The following is a 17,966-nucleotide window of genomic DNA, read 5'->3' as shown; positions in this document are numbered from 1 at the left end:
CACAGTCCCATGAAGTAGGTTTAATAATTAAATGGTCCACTTTTGCAGGAAGCCCTTGTAAAGCCCTGGATCCTACAACCCTTTCTGTATAAAGCAACGGGAATTGGAGACTTTTGGACACAATGAACAATTCCGCTAGCACTTACTTGCCCCATCATTCACTGATTCTGCAAAAGCTTTTCAGAAAAAAAAAAAAAAAAACAATCTGCATGAAGATCAGCAATACACATCAGCCTTGTGTGCCTCATCTACAGCATCAGCAACTGAAGAAAAGACATCAAAGCACTGATCCGCACTTCTGAATGGCACCAAAGGACACTGTCCTTCTCTTCTATTCATCCCTGCACAACACCTTGGGAATGACACACTGCATCCAAGACTCTCACCAACATCTCCGGCAAGAATTCTGAAGGCTCTCTCAACTTCTCGCTACTAACAGCCTGGATTTCCAGAAGCCTGACTGGTAATGCAAGAAGAGGGTTAACCATGTGTTCTATCCTAAGCCTATCCTGACAGGTTTAGGTGATGCATCTGTCCGAGCTACACTGTGAGTGACCATAGAGTTGGAGGGCATCTGGCTGAGCTATACTGGGGATGGGAAAAACACTCTAAATCCTGAAAGTCACTGCAGTAAATCCTTGCTTTAAAAAAAAGAAGTTTCATTTTATAGCTCATGCTTGGCATTTCCCAACTCTTCCCTATACTTGCTGGTAGGAGATCGGGGCTCAGCATGATGTACTGATAGACTAAGGCTACATCTACACTTGCGGCGGTGCACAGAGGACCAGCTAGATTGGGTATAAACAGAAGTGTAGGTGATGAGACACGACTTAGGCAACTCAAGTGCTCCACACACCCAGCTATACCTTTGTCATAACTATAAAGGGAAGGAAACAGCCCTCCTGTGTACAATACTATAAAATCCCTCCTGGCCAGAGACACCAAAATCCTTTTACCCATAAAGGGTTAAGAAGCTCAGGTAACCTGACTGATACCTGACCCAAAGGACCAATAAGGGGACAAGATACTTTCAAATCTTGGTGGGGGGGGGGGAAGGCTTTTGTTTGTGTGCTTTTTGTTTTGCGGTTGTTCGCTCTTGGGACTAAGAGGGACCAGACATCAATCCATGCTCTCCAAATCTTTCTGAACCAGTCTCTCATATTTCAAACTTATAAGTAACAGCTAGGCAAGGGTGTTAGTTTTATCTTTGTTTTCTCAACTTGTAAATGTTCCTTTTTGCTAAGAGGATTTACCTCTGTTTGCTGTAACTTTGAACCGAAGGCTAGAGGGGGTTCCTCTGGGCTCTATGAATCTGATTACCCTGTTAAGTTATTTTCCACCCTGATTTTACAGAGATGATTCTTTCTTTAATTAAAAGCCTTCTTTTTAAGAACCTGATTGATTTTTCCTTGCTTTAAGATCCAAGGGGATTGGATCTGGACTCACCAGGAATTGGTGGGGGAATGGAGGAGGGATGGTTAAATTCTCCTTGTGTTAAGATCCAAGGGGTTGGATCGGTGTTCACCAGGAACTTGGTGAAGAAGTCTCTCAACACTATCCAGGGAAGGGAATTAGTACTTGGGAGTGGTGGCAGCAAAACCAAATCTAAGCTGATAATTCAGTTTAGGGGTTCACATGCAGATCCTCATATCTGTACTCTAAAGTCCAGAGTGGGGAAGGAACCTTGACAACCTTGCAGCACTCTCTGCAGGCCAAGCAGCACCTCTCATGCCTATACTGCTATCTTTAGCAGTATTGCCCCCCACTACCAGAACCTTTCACTGCGGCGAGGAAAGGCTCTGGCAGGGGGAGGCGGTGAGAAAGGCTCCAGCAGCCAGGAGGGAAGATTCCATGCTGCCAGCGCCTTTCCTTGCCACAGTGAAAGGCTCTAGTAGTGGGGAGCTTCCGGAGCCTTTCCCCGCTGCCAGACACAGCATGTAGCTACATGTATAGTTCTGTACTCTACATGCTGCCATAAGTGTAAGAATAGCCCAACAGAACCGAGAGGCAGAATTCCATCCTATGGACTGTGGCAGGAAAGCAGACATACCCTTGGGCTCATTTTTCACTCAGCCACCTAGCCTGGGAGGCAGAAGGGATACCACCCTACCCCAGGGGTCCTGGCTGCTGTGGAAAGAGCAGGAGTGAAACTACAGTTACTGGGAGAGAAGGCAGAGCTGAGCAGGGATGTGGAATACTGCATGGTGGTAACTAAAGAACCCCCCAGGGAGCAGGGAAGGTGCTTTGTAGGGGGCAGCTCTTGGCAGCACGCTAAGAGCTCTCACAGGCCAGATCCACTGTTCTGTAGTTCCCCATCTCGGTAAGGGTCATAGAATCATAGAATATCAGGGTTAGAAGGGACGTCAGGAGGTATCTAGTCCAACCCCCTGCTCAAAGCAGGACCAACCCCAACTAAATCATCCCAGCCAGGGCTTTGTCAAGCCTGACCTTAAAAACATCTAAGGAAGGAGATTCCACCACCTCCCTAGGTAACCCATTCCAGTTCTTCACCACCCTACTAGTGAAAAAGTTTCTCCTAATATCCAACCTAAACCTCCCCCACTGCAACTTGAGACCATTACTCCTTGTTCTATCATCTGCCACCACTGAGAACAGTCTAGATCCATCCCTTTTGGATCCCCCTTTCAGGTAGTTGAAAGCAGCTATCAAATCCCCCCTCATTCTTCTCTTCTGCAGACTAAACAATCCCAGTTCCCTCAGCCTCTCCGCATAAGTCATGTGCTCCAGCCCCCTAACATTTTTGTTGCCCTCCGCTGGACTCTTTCCAATTTTTCCACATCCTTCTTGTAGTGTGGGGCCTAAAACTGGACACAGTACTCCAAATGAAGCCTCACCAATGCCGAATAGAGGGGAATGATCACGTCCCTTGATCTGCTGGCAATGCCCCTACTTATACAGGCCAAAATGCCATTAGCCTTCTTGGCAACAAGGGCATACTGTCGACTCATATCCAGATTCTCGTCCACTGTAACCCCTAGGTCCTTTTCTGCAGAACTGCTTCCTAGCCATTCGGTCCCTAGTCTAACAGTTAATGGGATTCTTCCATCCTAAGTGCAGGACTCTGCACTTGTCCTTAGGTAATAAAAAGGTAATAATTGGAGATATACCAATCTCCTAGAACTGGAAGGGACCTCGAAAGGTCATTGAGTCCAGCCCCCTGCCTTCACTAGCAGGACCAATTTTTGCCCCAGATCCCTAAGTGGCCCCCTCAAGGATTGAACTTGATTGGTCCTTGTTGAACCTCATCAGGTTTCTTTTGGCCCAGTCCTCTAATTTGTCTAGGTCCCTCTGTATCCTATCCCTAACCTCCAGCGTATCTACCACTCGTCCCAGTTTAGTGACATCTGCAAACTTGCTGAGAGTGCAGTCCACGCCATCCTCCAGATCATTAATGATGATATTGAACAAAACCGGCCCCAGGACCGACGCTTGAGGCACTCCGCTTGAAACCGGCTGCCAACTAGACATGGAGCCGTTGATCACTACCCATTGAGCCTGACGATCTAGCCAGCTTTCTATCCACCTTATAGTCCATTCATCCAGCCCATACTACTTTAACTTGCTGGCAAGAATACTGTGGGAGACCGTATCAAAAGTTTTGCTAAAGTCAAGGAATAACACATCCACTGCTTTCCCCTTATCCACAGAGCCAGTTATCGCCTCATAGAAGGCAATTAGGTTAGTCAGGCATGACTTGCCCTTGGTGAATCCATGCTGACTGTTCCTGATCGCTTTCTTCTCCTCTAAGTGCTTCAGAATTGATTCCTTGAGGACCTGCTCCATGATTTTTCCAGGGACTGAGGTCAGGCTGACTGGCCTGTAGTTCCCCGGATCCTCCTCCTTCCCTTTTTTAAAGATGGGCACTACATTAGCCTTTTTCCAGTCATCCAGGACCTCCCCCATTCACCATGAGTTTTCAAAGATAATGGCCAATGGCTCTGCAATCACATCCGCCAACTCCTTTAGCACCCTCGGATGCAACGCATCCAGACCCATGGACTTGTGCTCGTCCAGTTTTTCTAACTAGTCCCGAACCACTTCTTTCTCCACAGATGGCTGGTCACCTTCTCCCCACACTGTGCTGCCCAGTGCAGCAGTCTGGGAGCTGATCTTGTTTGTGAAGACAGAGGCAAAAAAAGCATTGAGTACATTAGCTTCTTCCACATCCTCTGTCACTAGGTTGCCTCCCTCATTCAGTAAGGGGTCCACACTTTCCTTGACTTTCTTCTTGTTGCTAACATACCTGAGGAACCCCTTCTTGTTACTCTTAACATCTCTTGCTAGCTGCAACTCCAAGTGTGATTTGGCCTTCCTGATTTCACTCCTGCATGACTGAGCAATATTTTTATACTCCTGCCTGGTTATTTGTCCAATCTTCCACTTCTTGTAAGCTTCTTTTTTGCGTTTAACATCAGCAAGGATTTCACTGTTAAGCCAAGCTGGTCGCTTGCCATATTTACTATTCTTTCTACACATCGGGATGGTTTGTTCCTGCAGCCTCAATAAGGATTCTTTAAAATACAGCCAGCTCTCCTGGACTCCTTTCTGAAGTCCAGGGTTCGTATTCTGCTGCTCTCCTTTCTTCCTTGTGTCAGGATCCTGAACTCGACCATCTCATGGTCACTGCCTCCCAGGTTCCCATCCACTTTTGCTTCCCCTGCTAATTCTTCTGTTTGTGAGCAGCAGGTCGAGAAGAGCTCTGCCCCTAGTTGGTTCCTCCAGCACTTGGACCAGGAAATTGTCCCCTACACTTTCCAAAAACTTCCTGGATTGTCTGTGCACCGCTGTATTGCTCTCCCAGCATTGGGCTTAATGCTGCAGTTCTGCAGACACAACTCCCAGCCTCAGTCTCTAGCCTGCACATAAGGGGCCTGCAGCATCAGGCTCGATGTGTGGTTTTATCAGAACAGGCAAACCCTTAATGGTTCAGCTCCTCAGACCCACTATCCCCCAGGCTTTGCTTTCCCTACCTCAAGTCATGGCCAAACCTGACCTCCTTCACCCTCCAAAAGAACCCTCGCCCATCTCTAGGACCCCAGTCAAGAGTAACTGCCCCAGAATGATCCTTGCTCTATTTCCTTAAGGTGGACTGAAAAGCTGTTAAGCCATGAGCTACCCAATCAGTGACTAAATTCATGTGTACAACTGAAAGTTACAAAGGCATTTATAAACAGTACTGATTGGAAATCAGCCTCTTTTACTTACCAAGTTCTAAGTTCAGTGTTTTAAATTTCACCTGACACAGGTGACAATCCTAAACTCAGCAATTATTTTAAAGTTAAGTTCACAGATCTATTTGGTCACTGATCAGAACTTCTAGGCAGTTATTAAAAAGCTTTGTATTTCACCTTTAAAAGATAAATGCCTCTGTCTGACCCTTCTTCCTCCCTGAATCCCTACATTTAATAATAATATAATCATAATTGGAGATATACCAATCTCCTAGAACTGGAAGGGACCTTGAAAGGTCATTGAGTCCAGCCCCCTGCCTTCACTAGCAGGACCAAGTACTGATTTTTCCCCCAGATCCCTAAGTGGCCCCCTCAAGGATTGAACTCACAACCCTGGGTTTAGCAGGCCAATGCTCAAACCACTGAGCTATCCCTCCCCGCTAAAATACTGGCCCCACTGAAAGGTGCAACCCCAGCTCTGCACACAGAGCCAGCAGTCCTCCTTGATGCAAAGAACTGACTGCATCCAGCCATATGTCATATAGTCCGGGGGATAGTGAGGTCTAGGTGCTGACACTGGCTTGCTGGGTGACCTTGAACCATGTCAGTTAACCTCTGCCTCAGTTTCCACATCTATAAAAACGTTCCTTTAGAAAGTGCTTTGACATAATTAGATGGACAGTTCTGTAGAAATGCTAAGCATTTTTTCCTTTTGCATTTGCAAAACCTCCTGTCCAAAAGGGCTTTAAACACACCAGGGAGCCTTCTGTTACCCGTGCTTCTACTATACATCCACACGTGATATTTTAATAAACTCAGCTTAAAGGGACAGTGTAAAAAAGCAGACTCCATATGACTGGTTTTCCTGACACTGGGGGCAAAGAATCTGCACCAGCAGGTGTTTTTCGCAGCTATTTAATTAACAGGACAGCTCTTTTGGTGAAAGAGCCAGTAGGGTCAGCTTGTCCACTGCCCTAGACCATTGGCTCTCAACCTTTGTGGGCTCAGGACCCAGTTGTAAATGTTTATGGACTGTCCCGACCCAGTAAATAGTCTGAGGGTGAAGGCCTTGGAGTGGTTTCGGTCAGATCCTGCCTCCCGGAGGGACTGGATCCTGCCTGGCACTCACCCCACAGTGGCAGCTCCTGTGCTGTGGACTTGGCTCTCCACTCTGGGCATTGCAACCTCAGGGGTTGCAGTGCTAATGTTTGGCCCCACCCTCAACTGGACCGAATTTGTGTGAATGAAGTTGTGACCTGGCTCATGGAGTTGCAGGGCCACTCACTCAACTTTGGCCTACCCGGACTGCCATCATCACAACAGCTGGGCCAAACCTGAGTGGCTCTGGGAACCCAGAGGTTGCAGTGCCTGGAGCAGGGAGGTGAGCCCAACCAGCCCTGTGGGAACTGCACACAACCCTTTGAAACATTCTAGAGACCCAATTTTGGGTCCCGACCCACAGGCTGAGAAACCCTGCCCTAGACAGTACAGTGGACATTCTAGCAGGGGGCTTAAAAACAGCGGTAAGCTTTAATGAGCAGCCCAGTAGCCACAGCAAAGCACTTTCAGAAACATCCTGAATTAATCAGCAAATGTTCAGCTCAGAAACATTTAAGGAAAATTGTAGAGCCCCTCCTTAACTGATGATCTTGAGTCAGTTCTTCTCCACATGTGAGCCATCTTCTGTTGTCAACTAAGTGATTCGTCAAATATTTTCTCAGATAAGAAACCACTATCCCCATTTCCACCCAGCCAAGGGCTGTGGTAAAACTCCAGCTCCAATGGGCCTCATGTCCAGAGCTCTGTGGTCTTGCATTCCTGGCAGAGCAGTGCCAGTGAAGGTTCCAGCATCCCTGCTGCTGCAGCTGAGCAGTCAGAAAGTAAAGGCACGCATTGGGCAAGCTCCCTACACCGGCATCCCTACAAGGAGTGGATTAGATCTGAGCTTTGGGGAAAAAATAAATGCACCTCCTCACTGTGTGTCCAGATGAAAGTGGCTTTGATTCCAAACTTGCGAGGAGAAGTCTTGGGACAAAGTCAGTCTTAGGGAAGTTTTTCCAAAGTTCTCTGATGGAGCCATCTGCCAGGGAGGATGAGAGTCCCTCAGGGTAAGGGTGGGAAGAGAACTACTCAAGGGGCAATACAAATGGATTCTAATTGCATTAGAAACGCTTCCACAAAGACAACAGCAAGCCCCTCCGCGAAGTTAGGAAGAGGAACCAACTGCAGAGAGCTCATTGCTTAAATCTGGCCCTTGTGTTTCAAACAGAGACCCAGACACTCATCACAAGGGCAGCCTTGGGCAGCACTGAGCACTTGGTCCCACCTGTTCTGGGATTCCTCTGGATCCAGCAGGCACCACTCCTTGCTGAAGGTACGACTGCTGCTGTTTATAACCTTGCATGGAGCCACCTGGTGCATGGAATGAAGTGGGGTAGCTACCCACTGCAATGACTGGGGACCTGCAGGAAATTCATGTGTTTTTTCTATGTGGCTTGTCTCGTGTGGGTGCGCTTTCATGGGCAGCTGGATGTGGTTGTCCATGTTGTCCGTGGGGGAGCTAAAGGGGCCAGTTGTTTCAATAGCCCACACACAAGCACTATTTAAAGCAAATGCATGACTGGGGACAGGACGAGGAGTGGTGGCGGTGGTGGGGAGCCTGGAGAAGTTAAGGAGGCTGGATGGCTGAAACTCAAAAGGATAGAGCCACGGGTCTAGAAAGCTGGTCTCCAAAGGCCAGGCCAGTCAACCCAGATCGCGTCTCTAGTTGCATGGATATCACCTCTACTGATGGTACTTATACAGCCCCTATCATCATAGTCTGTGAGCACCTCACAATCTCTCAGTACAGTTACCCTCCCATCCTTGTAAGGTAGGGAAGTGCTCTGCCCACTGGACAATGCTTCCTCTCTGTAATTAATGTCCTCTGAAATGAGCTCTCAGATTAGCTCCCCGTTTCTGATTGTTATCAGAACTGGTTTCTCTCTGGCCTCCTCCCAACCGCTTGGATTCTAACCTGGCCCGTGACACATTGCAGTGATAGCGTGGATTCATGGCCAGCTCCATTCACACTAGGTCAGTTTTACTGCGATTCTGGATGAGCACCCGCTCCCTTCCAGCTGGAAATTGGTTTCTGTACTCAGTGCTCAGCAGTAATCGACAGAAAGGCCAGGAGCCACAGAAGTTGCGGCAGCCAACCAGAACACAAGCCTCCTGATAGGGGCTTTTATCCGTAATTAGACTGGCACCAGAGAACTGCTGCTTATTAATGCAGCTGCATGCCTTGCATCATGAGGCAAGTTCATAAAGCAGAGTGCTTCAAAAGGGCTTCTATCCACCCAGGTGCTGCGAGACGATGCTGAACTTTCATTGAGAGGTAAACGGGCTTTGCAAATTGCTCCCACAGTCCACTATTTACAGCTCTCTGGGTGACAATCGCCCGCTGCTCCGTGCCTATTGCACACAAAAGGGACATGAACTGCTGACAATAAGCGGCAGAGACAGTGTCAGAACAGGGGAATAGGTGCCAAGGAGAAATGGAAATCAGCCATGGAAGAACGATCATGAATAATTCCAAGACTGAGATGCTTCAGCTCTGAATAGTAATAGGTAAACTTAATTTAGAAAACAGAGTAGGCCACAAACTTGGTCCTTTATTTGGCATTTTTAATATTCTGAACCTACTAAGAAGCTTCTCTAAACTAGCAAGGGTGAGCCAACAGCAGACTTAGTCTAATTAGATTAATTAATCTAATATAGGAAAGGGTGGTTTCTCCTGGGCCTGGAATCATGGAATATCCTACATGACACAATGGGCTGGACATAGAGGTGCCTTTCCCACCCCATCCCCTAGGAAGCTTGGGGTGGTTCTGTATTAAACACCTTGTGTTGCAGATTAGACGTGTTTTCTCTGTATCTGTATAAGAATAAAAATAAATGGTTTCTAGGCAATAAGAGGTTCAAGAAAAGACCATTGAGATCTGTACCTCAAAGCTATCCAGGCTTAAATCTTGATCTAAATTCTATAGTTTTCAAAAAAGGAACCATTCCTGAAATGCAGCCTCAGCCCACTTAGAAAACAGCATAACAGACACTTGCCAGTTATCTCCCTGGGAGAAAAATCCAGTGTTTGGTTTTCAGGCCCTTTCTATAAGCTACCATTGTGTACAAACAGCATCATATTCCTTTAAAGAAAAGAACACCCCCACTTCCCCAACCTAGCACTGTTCAGAGGGGTGGGTCTCAAGCCATGGTCCATGGAATCTTTACTGGCAGCCTGCAGTATGGGATGCTGTGAGATGCAAGTAGATGGGCGATTGGGGTGTCAATTACTCTGATGCCAGAATGGCTGGAGCTTCAGGCTGGTTATTCATAAAAACAGGGAAAGGAGACTAGAAAGATGTTCCAAGGAGCTAAGAATCAGCTGCATGTCACTGGAACGTCACCACAAGCTATGGATGGCATTGCTCTGCTGGTCTATCTCGAGCCACCCCAAGCTTTGAGGACTTGCTGACACAGGGCTTGCTTTAAACAATATAAAATAAATTAACCTTGGTGGTTTGCAGGATTACACCAAATCCCCAGATTTGATTTATTCTAGAAAGAAGTGACAGTTTAACTAGTAACTGAACTCATTTCTCCGACAGACCCCTTAGAGATAAGCCCACTGCTAAAGAGTGGGAGGCTGCCAGAAAAGCAGCTCCTGCAGGAAAAAGATGCCTTACATTAATGTAGGGCATTCAGGATGTAATATTAAAAAGCTGTAGCTTGAATGAGTGGATATTGATGTTTAAAGCCCTGAGCTCGGTATTTGAGTCCCTTGCTAAATTTTACTCCCCCAGGGCATGTCACTCCTTTTGACAGGCAGGAATAAAATAATCCGTCCCCAATCCCTCCTCCCCAAAATTATCACCACCATAGTGAGGGAGGGCAGTAAGAATTCTCACATCCATTTTGCAAGATCTAGCTATTGTGGTAATGGGCCCCCTCCATATGCCCAAGACAGATTTAGGGACAGATCTCATGCCTGGAGAAGCTCACAACACCCTTGTCTCCCTCACAGTGCTGTCCTGCCGTTCAGCAAGAGGCTCTTTCCTGAGGACAAGAGAGAAAAATTAAGGCTAAGATTGTCAAAGGAGAATAAATTAATCTAATTCTGCTAGGCTCCTTTGACAATCCCTGCTTTAAAGGCATTAATGCTTAAGCACTCTTCCACCCATGGAATACTGGTGTCCTTAAGAAAACCTACAAGGTACATTTGCCTATTAATCAAAGTCCTCCTTTAAACTATACCCTATCATACTCACCTATATGCACAAGAGACTTGAATCAGCAATAGCAACTGCAGATCCACATCCCACAGATTTCAGAAAAATTCAGTAATAGTTTCTTGCTGAGCAAACCTCTTATACCTCTAATTAGACTGTATCCTGAATACGAGGCGTTTGTGTGATGTGAAGAGAGGAAAGAGTCCTTTGGTAACTGAGAGGGAACATGTCTCTGCAATGCTTCATTTGGCTGAGAAGCTGCTTTATCCAAGTAGCAGTGTAGGTTTTTAAACTGGCAACCTGCAGTGTCACTGATTAGTCTCTTTTCATTTAAGAGCACAACTGCATCTGAACTTCTATTTCTCATATGTGTGGGTAAGAAATAAGAACATATGCAAAGGTTCAAGTCTTAAAACAGTCCTGGAGAGAAGCAATGGAACCTAGCACTTAGAGTAGAGTACTGGGAGCCAGGGCACCTAGGTTCTCTTTGTGACTCTGCAACAGACGCTTTTGGGAAAGTCCCCTGCCCACCCTCCAGAAGGTATACAGTATCTCCATTTTATACACAGGGAAACTGAGGCACCACAATTGGGAGGCTTACCTCATTACCATATGAAAAGCACTTGGAGATTCTCCAACAGAAGGTGCTATCTTCAGAAAATACAAGGTATCAATTATTTCAACAGTACTAATTCCACTGAGAAATAGGTCCAAGTTATGTGACTGGCTCACTGTCTTTCCATATCACTCAATCACCCATAATTAAAAGTAATGTCATTGGGAGCAGTTTATCTATGCTTCCCTCTTCTTTCTTGGATAACATTGGGGTGTTATTGCTTGGGTTTGGCTCCCCCTGGTGGAGAATTCAATTCCATACGTTTTAATTTTTCATGAGATCAGGGATCAGCATTTTGCCTTATTACGTAGAGTGACGATTCTATTCTGTTGCCAACATCATTATCTTTACCAGGCCATAATGCAGCCAGGCATTATGCAAGCTTCACCAACCCAGCACAGCCAATGCTCCTCAATGCTAACTTCGGGCATTGCTAACATGCTTCTCACTGTGGCATTTAAAATAAGAGGCATCACCGTTGTCCCACTATGACCGAATGCCCTGCACTTCCTGACACATCATCCTGCAAGGTGGCTGAATTCCATGGGGAAGAGGCTGGCAAGCCATTTGCCAGCATCCCTCATTGAGGGAAGGCCTAAGCAAAGTAGCGAGTTTACCCTTGTGCTCTGAAGATGGCCAGTGACTAAGCTCCACAGAAGGATGTTCCATCACTGTCCACTGAGAAACCTGCCCCACTACTGTCATCATCATCATCACATTAATAATTTAAATAAATGGCATAGACAGTACACTTATAAAGTTTACGGACGATACCCAGCTGGGGGGGCTGCAGATAGGATTAAAATTCAAAATTATCTGGACAAACTGGAGAAATGGTCTGAAGTAAACAGGATGAAATTCAATACAGACAAATGCAAAGTACTCCACTTAGGAAGGAACAATCAGTTGCACACATACAAAATGGGAAGTGACTGCCTAGGAAGGAGTACTGTGGAAAGGGATCTGGGGGTTGTAGTGGATCACAAGCTAAATGTGTGTCGTCAGTGTCACACTGTTCCAAAAAAAAAAAAAAAAAGCAAACATCCTTCCGAGCTGTATTAGCAGGAGTGTTGTAAGCAAAACACAAGAAGTACTTCTTCCGCTCTACTCTGCGCTAATTAGGCCTCAACTGGAGTATTGTGTTCAGTTCTGGGCACCACATTTCAGGAAAGATGTGAACAAACTGGAGAGAGTCCAGAGAAGAGCAAGAAAAAATGATTAAAGGTCTAGAAGACATGTTCTGTGAGGGAAGATTGAAAAGAATGGGCTTATTTAGTCTGGAGAAGAGAAGACTGAGGAGGGACAAGATAACAGTTTTCAAGTACATAAAAGGTTGATACAAGGAAGAAAGTGGAAAACTGTTCTTGTTAACCTCTGAGGACAGGTCAAGAAGCAATGGGCTTAAATTGCAGCACCAGGCCAGTTTAGGTTGGACATTAGGAAAAACTTCCTAATTATCAGGGTAGTTAAGCACTGGAATAAACTGACGAGGGAGGTTGTGGAATCTCCATTATTGGAAAAAGCAGCAAAGAGTCTCCATTATTGCAGATTTTTTTAAGTGCGGGTTAGACAATCCCTTGCCAGGGATGGTCTAGATAATACTTAGTGCTGCCATGAGTGCAGGTGATTGGACTAGAAGATCTTTCGAGGCCCCTTCCAGTTCTATGATTCTATGAGCTTTGTCTTAAGCTCCCTCAACTGCAGCCTACATGTTGATCCCAGCACTCTCACAGGGATGTGAAAGGAGACACAGTCCAAGAGATAGTCGGGCCTTTGCTCATGGAAGGCTTTGAAGAGAACCAGCTCCTCAAAGCACACCCAGTGTCAAACAACTCATTAGTCCAGCCCTATGTCTGTCAGTTTTATAAGGGAGTTGGCTAACAGCAAGGTGCTACTATCCCTGTGTCTTGTCTTTAACAAGACTTCATGGGTCACCCAGAGCTACAGTGAACTGCAGTACAATTTGCATTACAAGAGTTGTCCATGGTCAGTTACGGAACTAGAACCGCACACTGAGAACAGAAGGAGCATCTAGCTCTGCTCTGCACCACCAACATTTTAGCAGGAAGACAGATGTTCTAGACACTCATTTTCCAAAGGCAACATACAATAACTTGGACATACCAGCTAAAGGCAAACTCACCTGACCTCTTCACCTGCAAAATCAAACACTTTGGTGATTGTCACTTTTGCCATCTCTTTTGGCTTCTCTGGCTCTTTTGCTTCTTCCTGGAGTTTGCTCGAACTCTTCTCCTCTGTAGTCTGAGAAACACAGCAATGACAAATTAAAGAACCTGAAACCTGCAGTGAGACCACCTAATTATGTCAAGTGGCCTATGGACCGCCCCATCAGTGCGAGGCACTGGATTTACAGCTCAGATCCTGGCTCCAGTGGTCACTATCCAAAGCAAGTCACCCACAATAATGGCAAAGGAGATTAGTGGCTCAGCTGGCAGATTTAAATTTGCCACTTGGATTCTAACCCTCATTGCAGGGCCAAGATTGGAACCTCAGACTCTTCTGCACATCCAGCAGAAAAGCCCGAGGAATCCAAGGGCTGCCCTTTAAGGGACCAAATGCAAAAACTAACATCAGTATAAAGTTCAGAAATTAGGTAAACATCTGGAAATCCCAAATTAAGCTTTCTACTACCAAATTACACTCACCTGTCCCATAACCTTTCAACAACTAAAAGCAATGTACTACGGTTTGCTTTTAAACAGGGAAAACAAAGAGAAAATACATCTATACAAAATGGTTACATTACTGTTGCAGTAGAGCTCTTGAGAATTTTCTGATGACTGATTTCTCATCCTTATATTGACACTAGTGTTTGCATTTAATTGCCTTAGTTAATTATTATACTTTGTTTTAAGGAAAAGTCTTCAGATTTTTAGCTACCAGGAACTGGGTTAGCTTCTGGTCAGGCAGTGTCCCCAGTCAGAAACAACTGCTATTTACAATGGTGCACACAAATGACAACTGCAAACTTTTCAAGCATGCCTGTAACACTTCTGTTTTCTATCCATTTAAAAACAGATATGACTTTAAGAAATCCAAAACCAAGATTTCCCAAACCTAGCCCGGACTCTGCACTGAGAATTAACTGCATATGGAACTTTCAAAGTCCAGCCATTTTTTAGCAATAAGCCTGCAAAAAAGCAACTATCAGAATAGTGTATTTTTTTCACCATCTTATTTTTAAAACAATCTTGAATGTAAGTGACTCAAATGCTCAACAGGCACCACTTCACCTTTGGGAAGAGACCAAGCATGAAGATTTCAACCCAACTGGAGATTTTTTTTCTAAAAGTTATGAGCAAATGAAAACCAAGGATTATACAACTGAATCCATTTTGGAGCCTTCAGATGCAGCTATATTCTGAAGGGTGGCTCTGTATAAATGGCCTTGTGGGGATCTGTGTTTCATGTCGCTCAATGACTACAGTGCATGTATGCTCAAGTTTACAAATTTTTTTTATAGCTGCCAGCCCTGTACACTCATATTGGGATCTGAGAGTCAATCTGGGTTCCTTCCTTTCACTCACCACTGCCTCTACTTAAGGTTCTGGGGGAAAACTGAGCCCTCACTGACTCCAGTTCATCCCTATTGTCTTCAAGGACATGGAAAAGTGACATTAGGAAAATAATGTATTTTAAGGGGGAGGTGGGGGTATTGCAATTTAGCAGCTGAAAGCTAGGGGGAGCTACCTCCATGTGACCAGCTACCAGTAAGTGCCAAACCACTTGGATTAGTCAAGTTCATTAGGTTAATAGTAGTTCTAGTTAGTTTCTCATTCAGGTTCTTGTGCTGAAATGTTTACAACAAAGCATACCGTGACCAAAGAACCCAAAATCAATGGGCTTTATAATGTCAGACTTCTGCCATGGAGAAAAGGACAGTTGGGTCAGAGACTCCACAGCCAAGCAGTTTATGTTAAAAAGCACCACTTCAGAGAAAGGCAGCAGAGAGATGAGATCCCCTTTCATCCCAGAGTGACAATCCAAACCTGCAGCATCTTCAGGACAGCCTGGATTGCAGGGGGTCACATTGGTATGTTTTACACCCCATGTTTCCCCTCCTCCTAATCGTCCTTTTAGGAAATGCAAATGGAACCAAAGAGGAACAGTGCTGCACTAGAGGCACTCATGCAAATTACATTTGCCATTTGCAGCTGCATGCAGCCCATGGTAGGGGGAGTCAACCTGCCCAACATTTAACAGGAACCTGACAAGCCATTGGCAGCTGGCAGCTCCAGTTCCCCTCCTTCCCATGCTGGACCAGACCTTCCCATCCCACCATCATACTGAAGGGTTTAGCCAGGACTTCACCACTCTTAGCCAGTGCAAGAGGCTAGATGAAGCGTCCATGCCAAAGCTAGTGAGGAGATAGGCCTTGTACCTTGTAGGGACATCTGTGCCCAATTGTACGCTCAGAGAAAGGCAAAGAAAGCTGCTGCTTAGCACCAAAAGCAGCCAGGACAGATCAGCACCCTTTACTCTACGGTGTCACTTCTTTCCAACTGGAATAAAAGACTCTGGCTTCAGCACTCCGGCTGGTGCCAAGAGCTCAACCCCATTTCTGACACCCTCGCCCTACAAGGCCACATTCGGGGTAGGGAGAATCCATTGTTTTGCTTTTCAAGACAACACTCAATACTAACTAGAACTATTCATCACCATCTGCAGATTTTAATCCTTTGGATTCTTTCCCCCACTCCATACAATAAAAACTGCCCCAGCCAGGTTTCTCCATTACCTTGTTAGTCTGTGGACTGGTCAGCTGAGCAGCAGCCGGTGCTTTAGATTTCTGACCCACATCACTGAGGAAACTGGCCCACAGAGCATCCTCTTTCTTCTTTTTCTCCTCCTCCTCCGCTCTGCCTCCTTTCACCTGCCTTAGACTGTCGGCCTCCTCTTTCTCCTCACTGTCGCTTTGTTGATCCTTCGATTCCTCTCTTTCCCCTAGCACTAACAAGAGGCCTCCTCTCTTCCTTTTCCTGGGAACAGATGACAACAGGAATGCTGAGATAGGGCAAAGCCCCACCAGTAGAAACATGAGCATGGGTGAAGTGACTTGACGATTCTGTATTTAAAGACTGCTGGATTCTAACCATGAGGCTTCCACTTACCTTCAAGGGGAGACACTGAGCCAGAACCCCACACTGGTCAGAAAGTTGAAGGGCAAGATTCAGAGAATCTCTTTAAATGCTCTATTATATGGCAAAAGCCCATGCTACTAAGACTGGTGGAGATGGAGAACTTGGGTAAGGAAGTAAGCATTCTAGAGCAGTGGCTCTCAACCCGGGGTATGTGTACCTCTGGGAGTATGCAGAGGTCTTCCAGTGAGTACATCAACTCATCTAGAGATTTGCCTAGTTTTACAGGTTACATAAAAAGCACTAGTGAAGTCAGTACTAACTAAAATTTCACACAATGACTTATTTACACTGCTCTCTATACTATACACTAAAATGTAAGTACAATATTTATATTGAACTGATTTCTTTTATAATTATATGGAAAAAATTGGAAAGTCAGCAATTTTTCAGTAATAGTGTCCTGTGACACTTTTGTATTTTTACATCTGATTTTGTAAGCAAGTAGTTTTTAAGGTGAAACTTGGGGTACGGAAGATAAATCAGCCTCCTGAAAGGGGTACAGTAGTCTGGAAAGGTTGAGAGCCACTGTTCTAGAGGAAAGAGCCTGGACCTGGAGGACAGGAACTGGGCTCTATTCCTGGCTCTGACACTGACTTCCAGCGTGGCCTAGGGCAAATCATCTAACCTTTGTCTCCACATCTGTCTGCAGAACAGAGATAATGCTCTTTGACAATCGTCCCTTATAAGTTTGGCACTTTTTGTACTGTCTTTGCAGGTAACCTTTAATTGTAACCAAAGAGAAAAGCTTAAACTACACCGCATTTTCGTGACTGATGTGAGGGAGGGTGATTGCGGCTGACCCCAGTGACTTAGCAATGAAGCCCTTATGATCCCATTAAGATGGGGTGGATTTGGCATTTACCTGCACACAGTGGCTTTGGAACTTTTTTTGCCTTTTTCTTTGTATGGTTTCTCCTCATCCTCGTCTTCCTTGACCAACTCGCTCACATCATCTTCGCTGTACTCCCCACCTGGAACCACACAGCAGCAGGACCCACAATCACCCAAGAAACAGAGGAAAACAAAGACGCTTCTGCTCTTGCTACAGGAAAAAATGGTTTCAAACAACCCATTTGCCAAAATTAGAATCGTAACTATGTGGCATATCCAAGTCTTGCCAGTGGAACCTTCTCCTCCGCCTGCCAACAGAAAGCATGCTGGCGAAACAAGCTATAGGCATACTGTGTTCAAAGGTTCCTTAGCAGTCAGGCTTCAGAGGGAAGTGCTCAATTCTATCATGCCACTTGTTAGGACCTGTCTTTTAGACTCTGCCATTTACTATGTTTGCATAGCACCTAGCATAGTGGGGCCTCAGCCTGGTTGGCCTACGTGACAATCAATGTCCAGACACACCAAGGGGAGACCAAAAAGTTTAAATCCCAAATATAAGCCATTAAACTGACTGGTTGCATACTTCGTTGTTGTAGTATATAAATACATCAAGTAAGATCTCTTATAAAAGCTTGTAATGTTCTAACTTAATAGTCATTATTAGATATGTAAACAGACCATGGTGATGAATTATATATTTATGTATATAGAAAACTGGGCTCATAAGCTTCAGTTACAAATCACAGCAGGGTGGCATAGCAGACAAGCGGGGAGGGGCACCTCCCAAACAAGTTGTTTACATTACACCATTTGCAAATACCCATTCATTATCCAGCCCAGGAAAAGACAAGGATGGACCATTTGAGTTAATGGAAAGACAGTGAGACATCCCCAGGTA

At 45.5% G+C, this 17,966-nt stretch overlaps 1 protein-coding gene across 2 annotated transcripts in view; it reads right to left on the bottom strand.

The window, feature by feature from the left end:
* CFDP1 (craniofacial development protein 1) overlaps positions 1–17,966 on the bottom strand; it is a 139,343-nt gene that overhangs the window by 118,939 nt on the left and 2,438 nt on the right. For both annotated transcript variants that reach the window (XM_044987577.1, XM_044987576.1), the window contains exons 2-4: positions 17,100–17,208; positions 15,835–16,075; positions 13,219–13,337 (exon numbers count right to left, since the gene is read on the bottom strand). In XM_044987577.1, coding sequence (XP_044843512.1) covers positions 13,219–13,337; positions 15,835–16,075; positions 17,100–17,208 — 469 coding nt within the window. The remainder of the gene's footprint in view (positions 1–13,218; positions 13,338–15,834; positions 16,076–17,099; positions 17,209–17,966) is intronic.

Source organism: Mauremys mutica, chromosome 14 (genome assembly GCF_020497125.1).
Source record: "Mauremys mutica isolate MM-2020 ecotype Southern chromosome 14, ASM2049712v1, whole genome shotgun sequence".
In the NCBI taxonomy this organism is placed as follows: domain Eukaryota; kingdom Metazoa; phylum Chordata; order Testudines; family Geoemydidae; genus Mauremys; species Mauremys mutica.
Note: the sequence above shows the minus strand (reverse complement) of the source record. Positions and strands in the feature narration are given on the sequence as shown.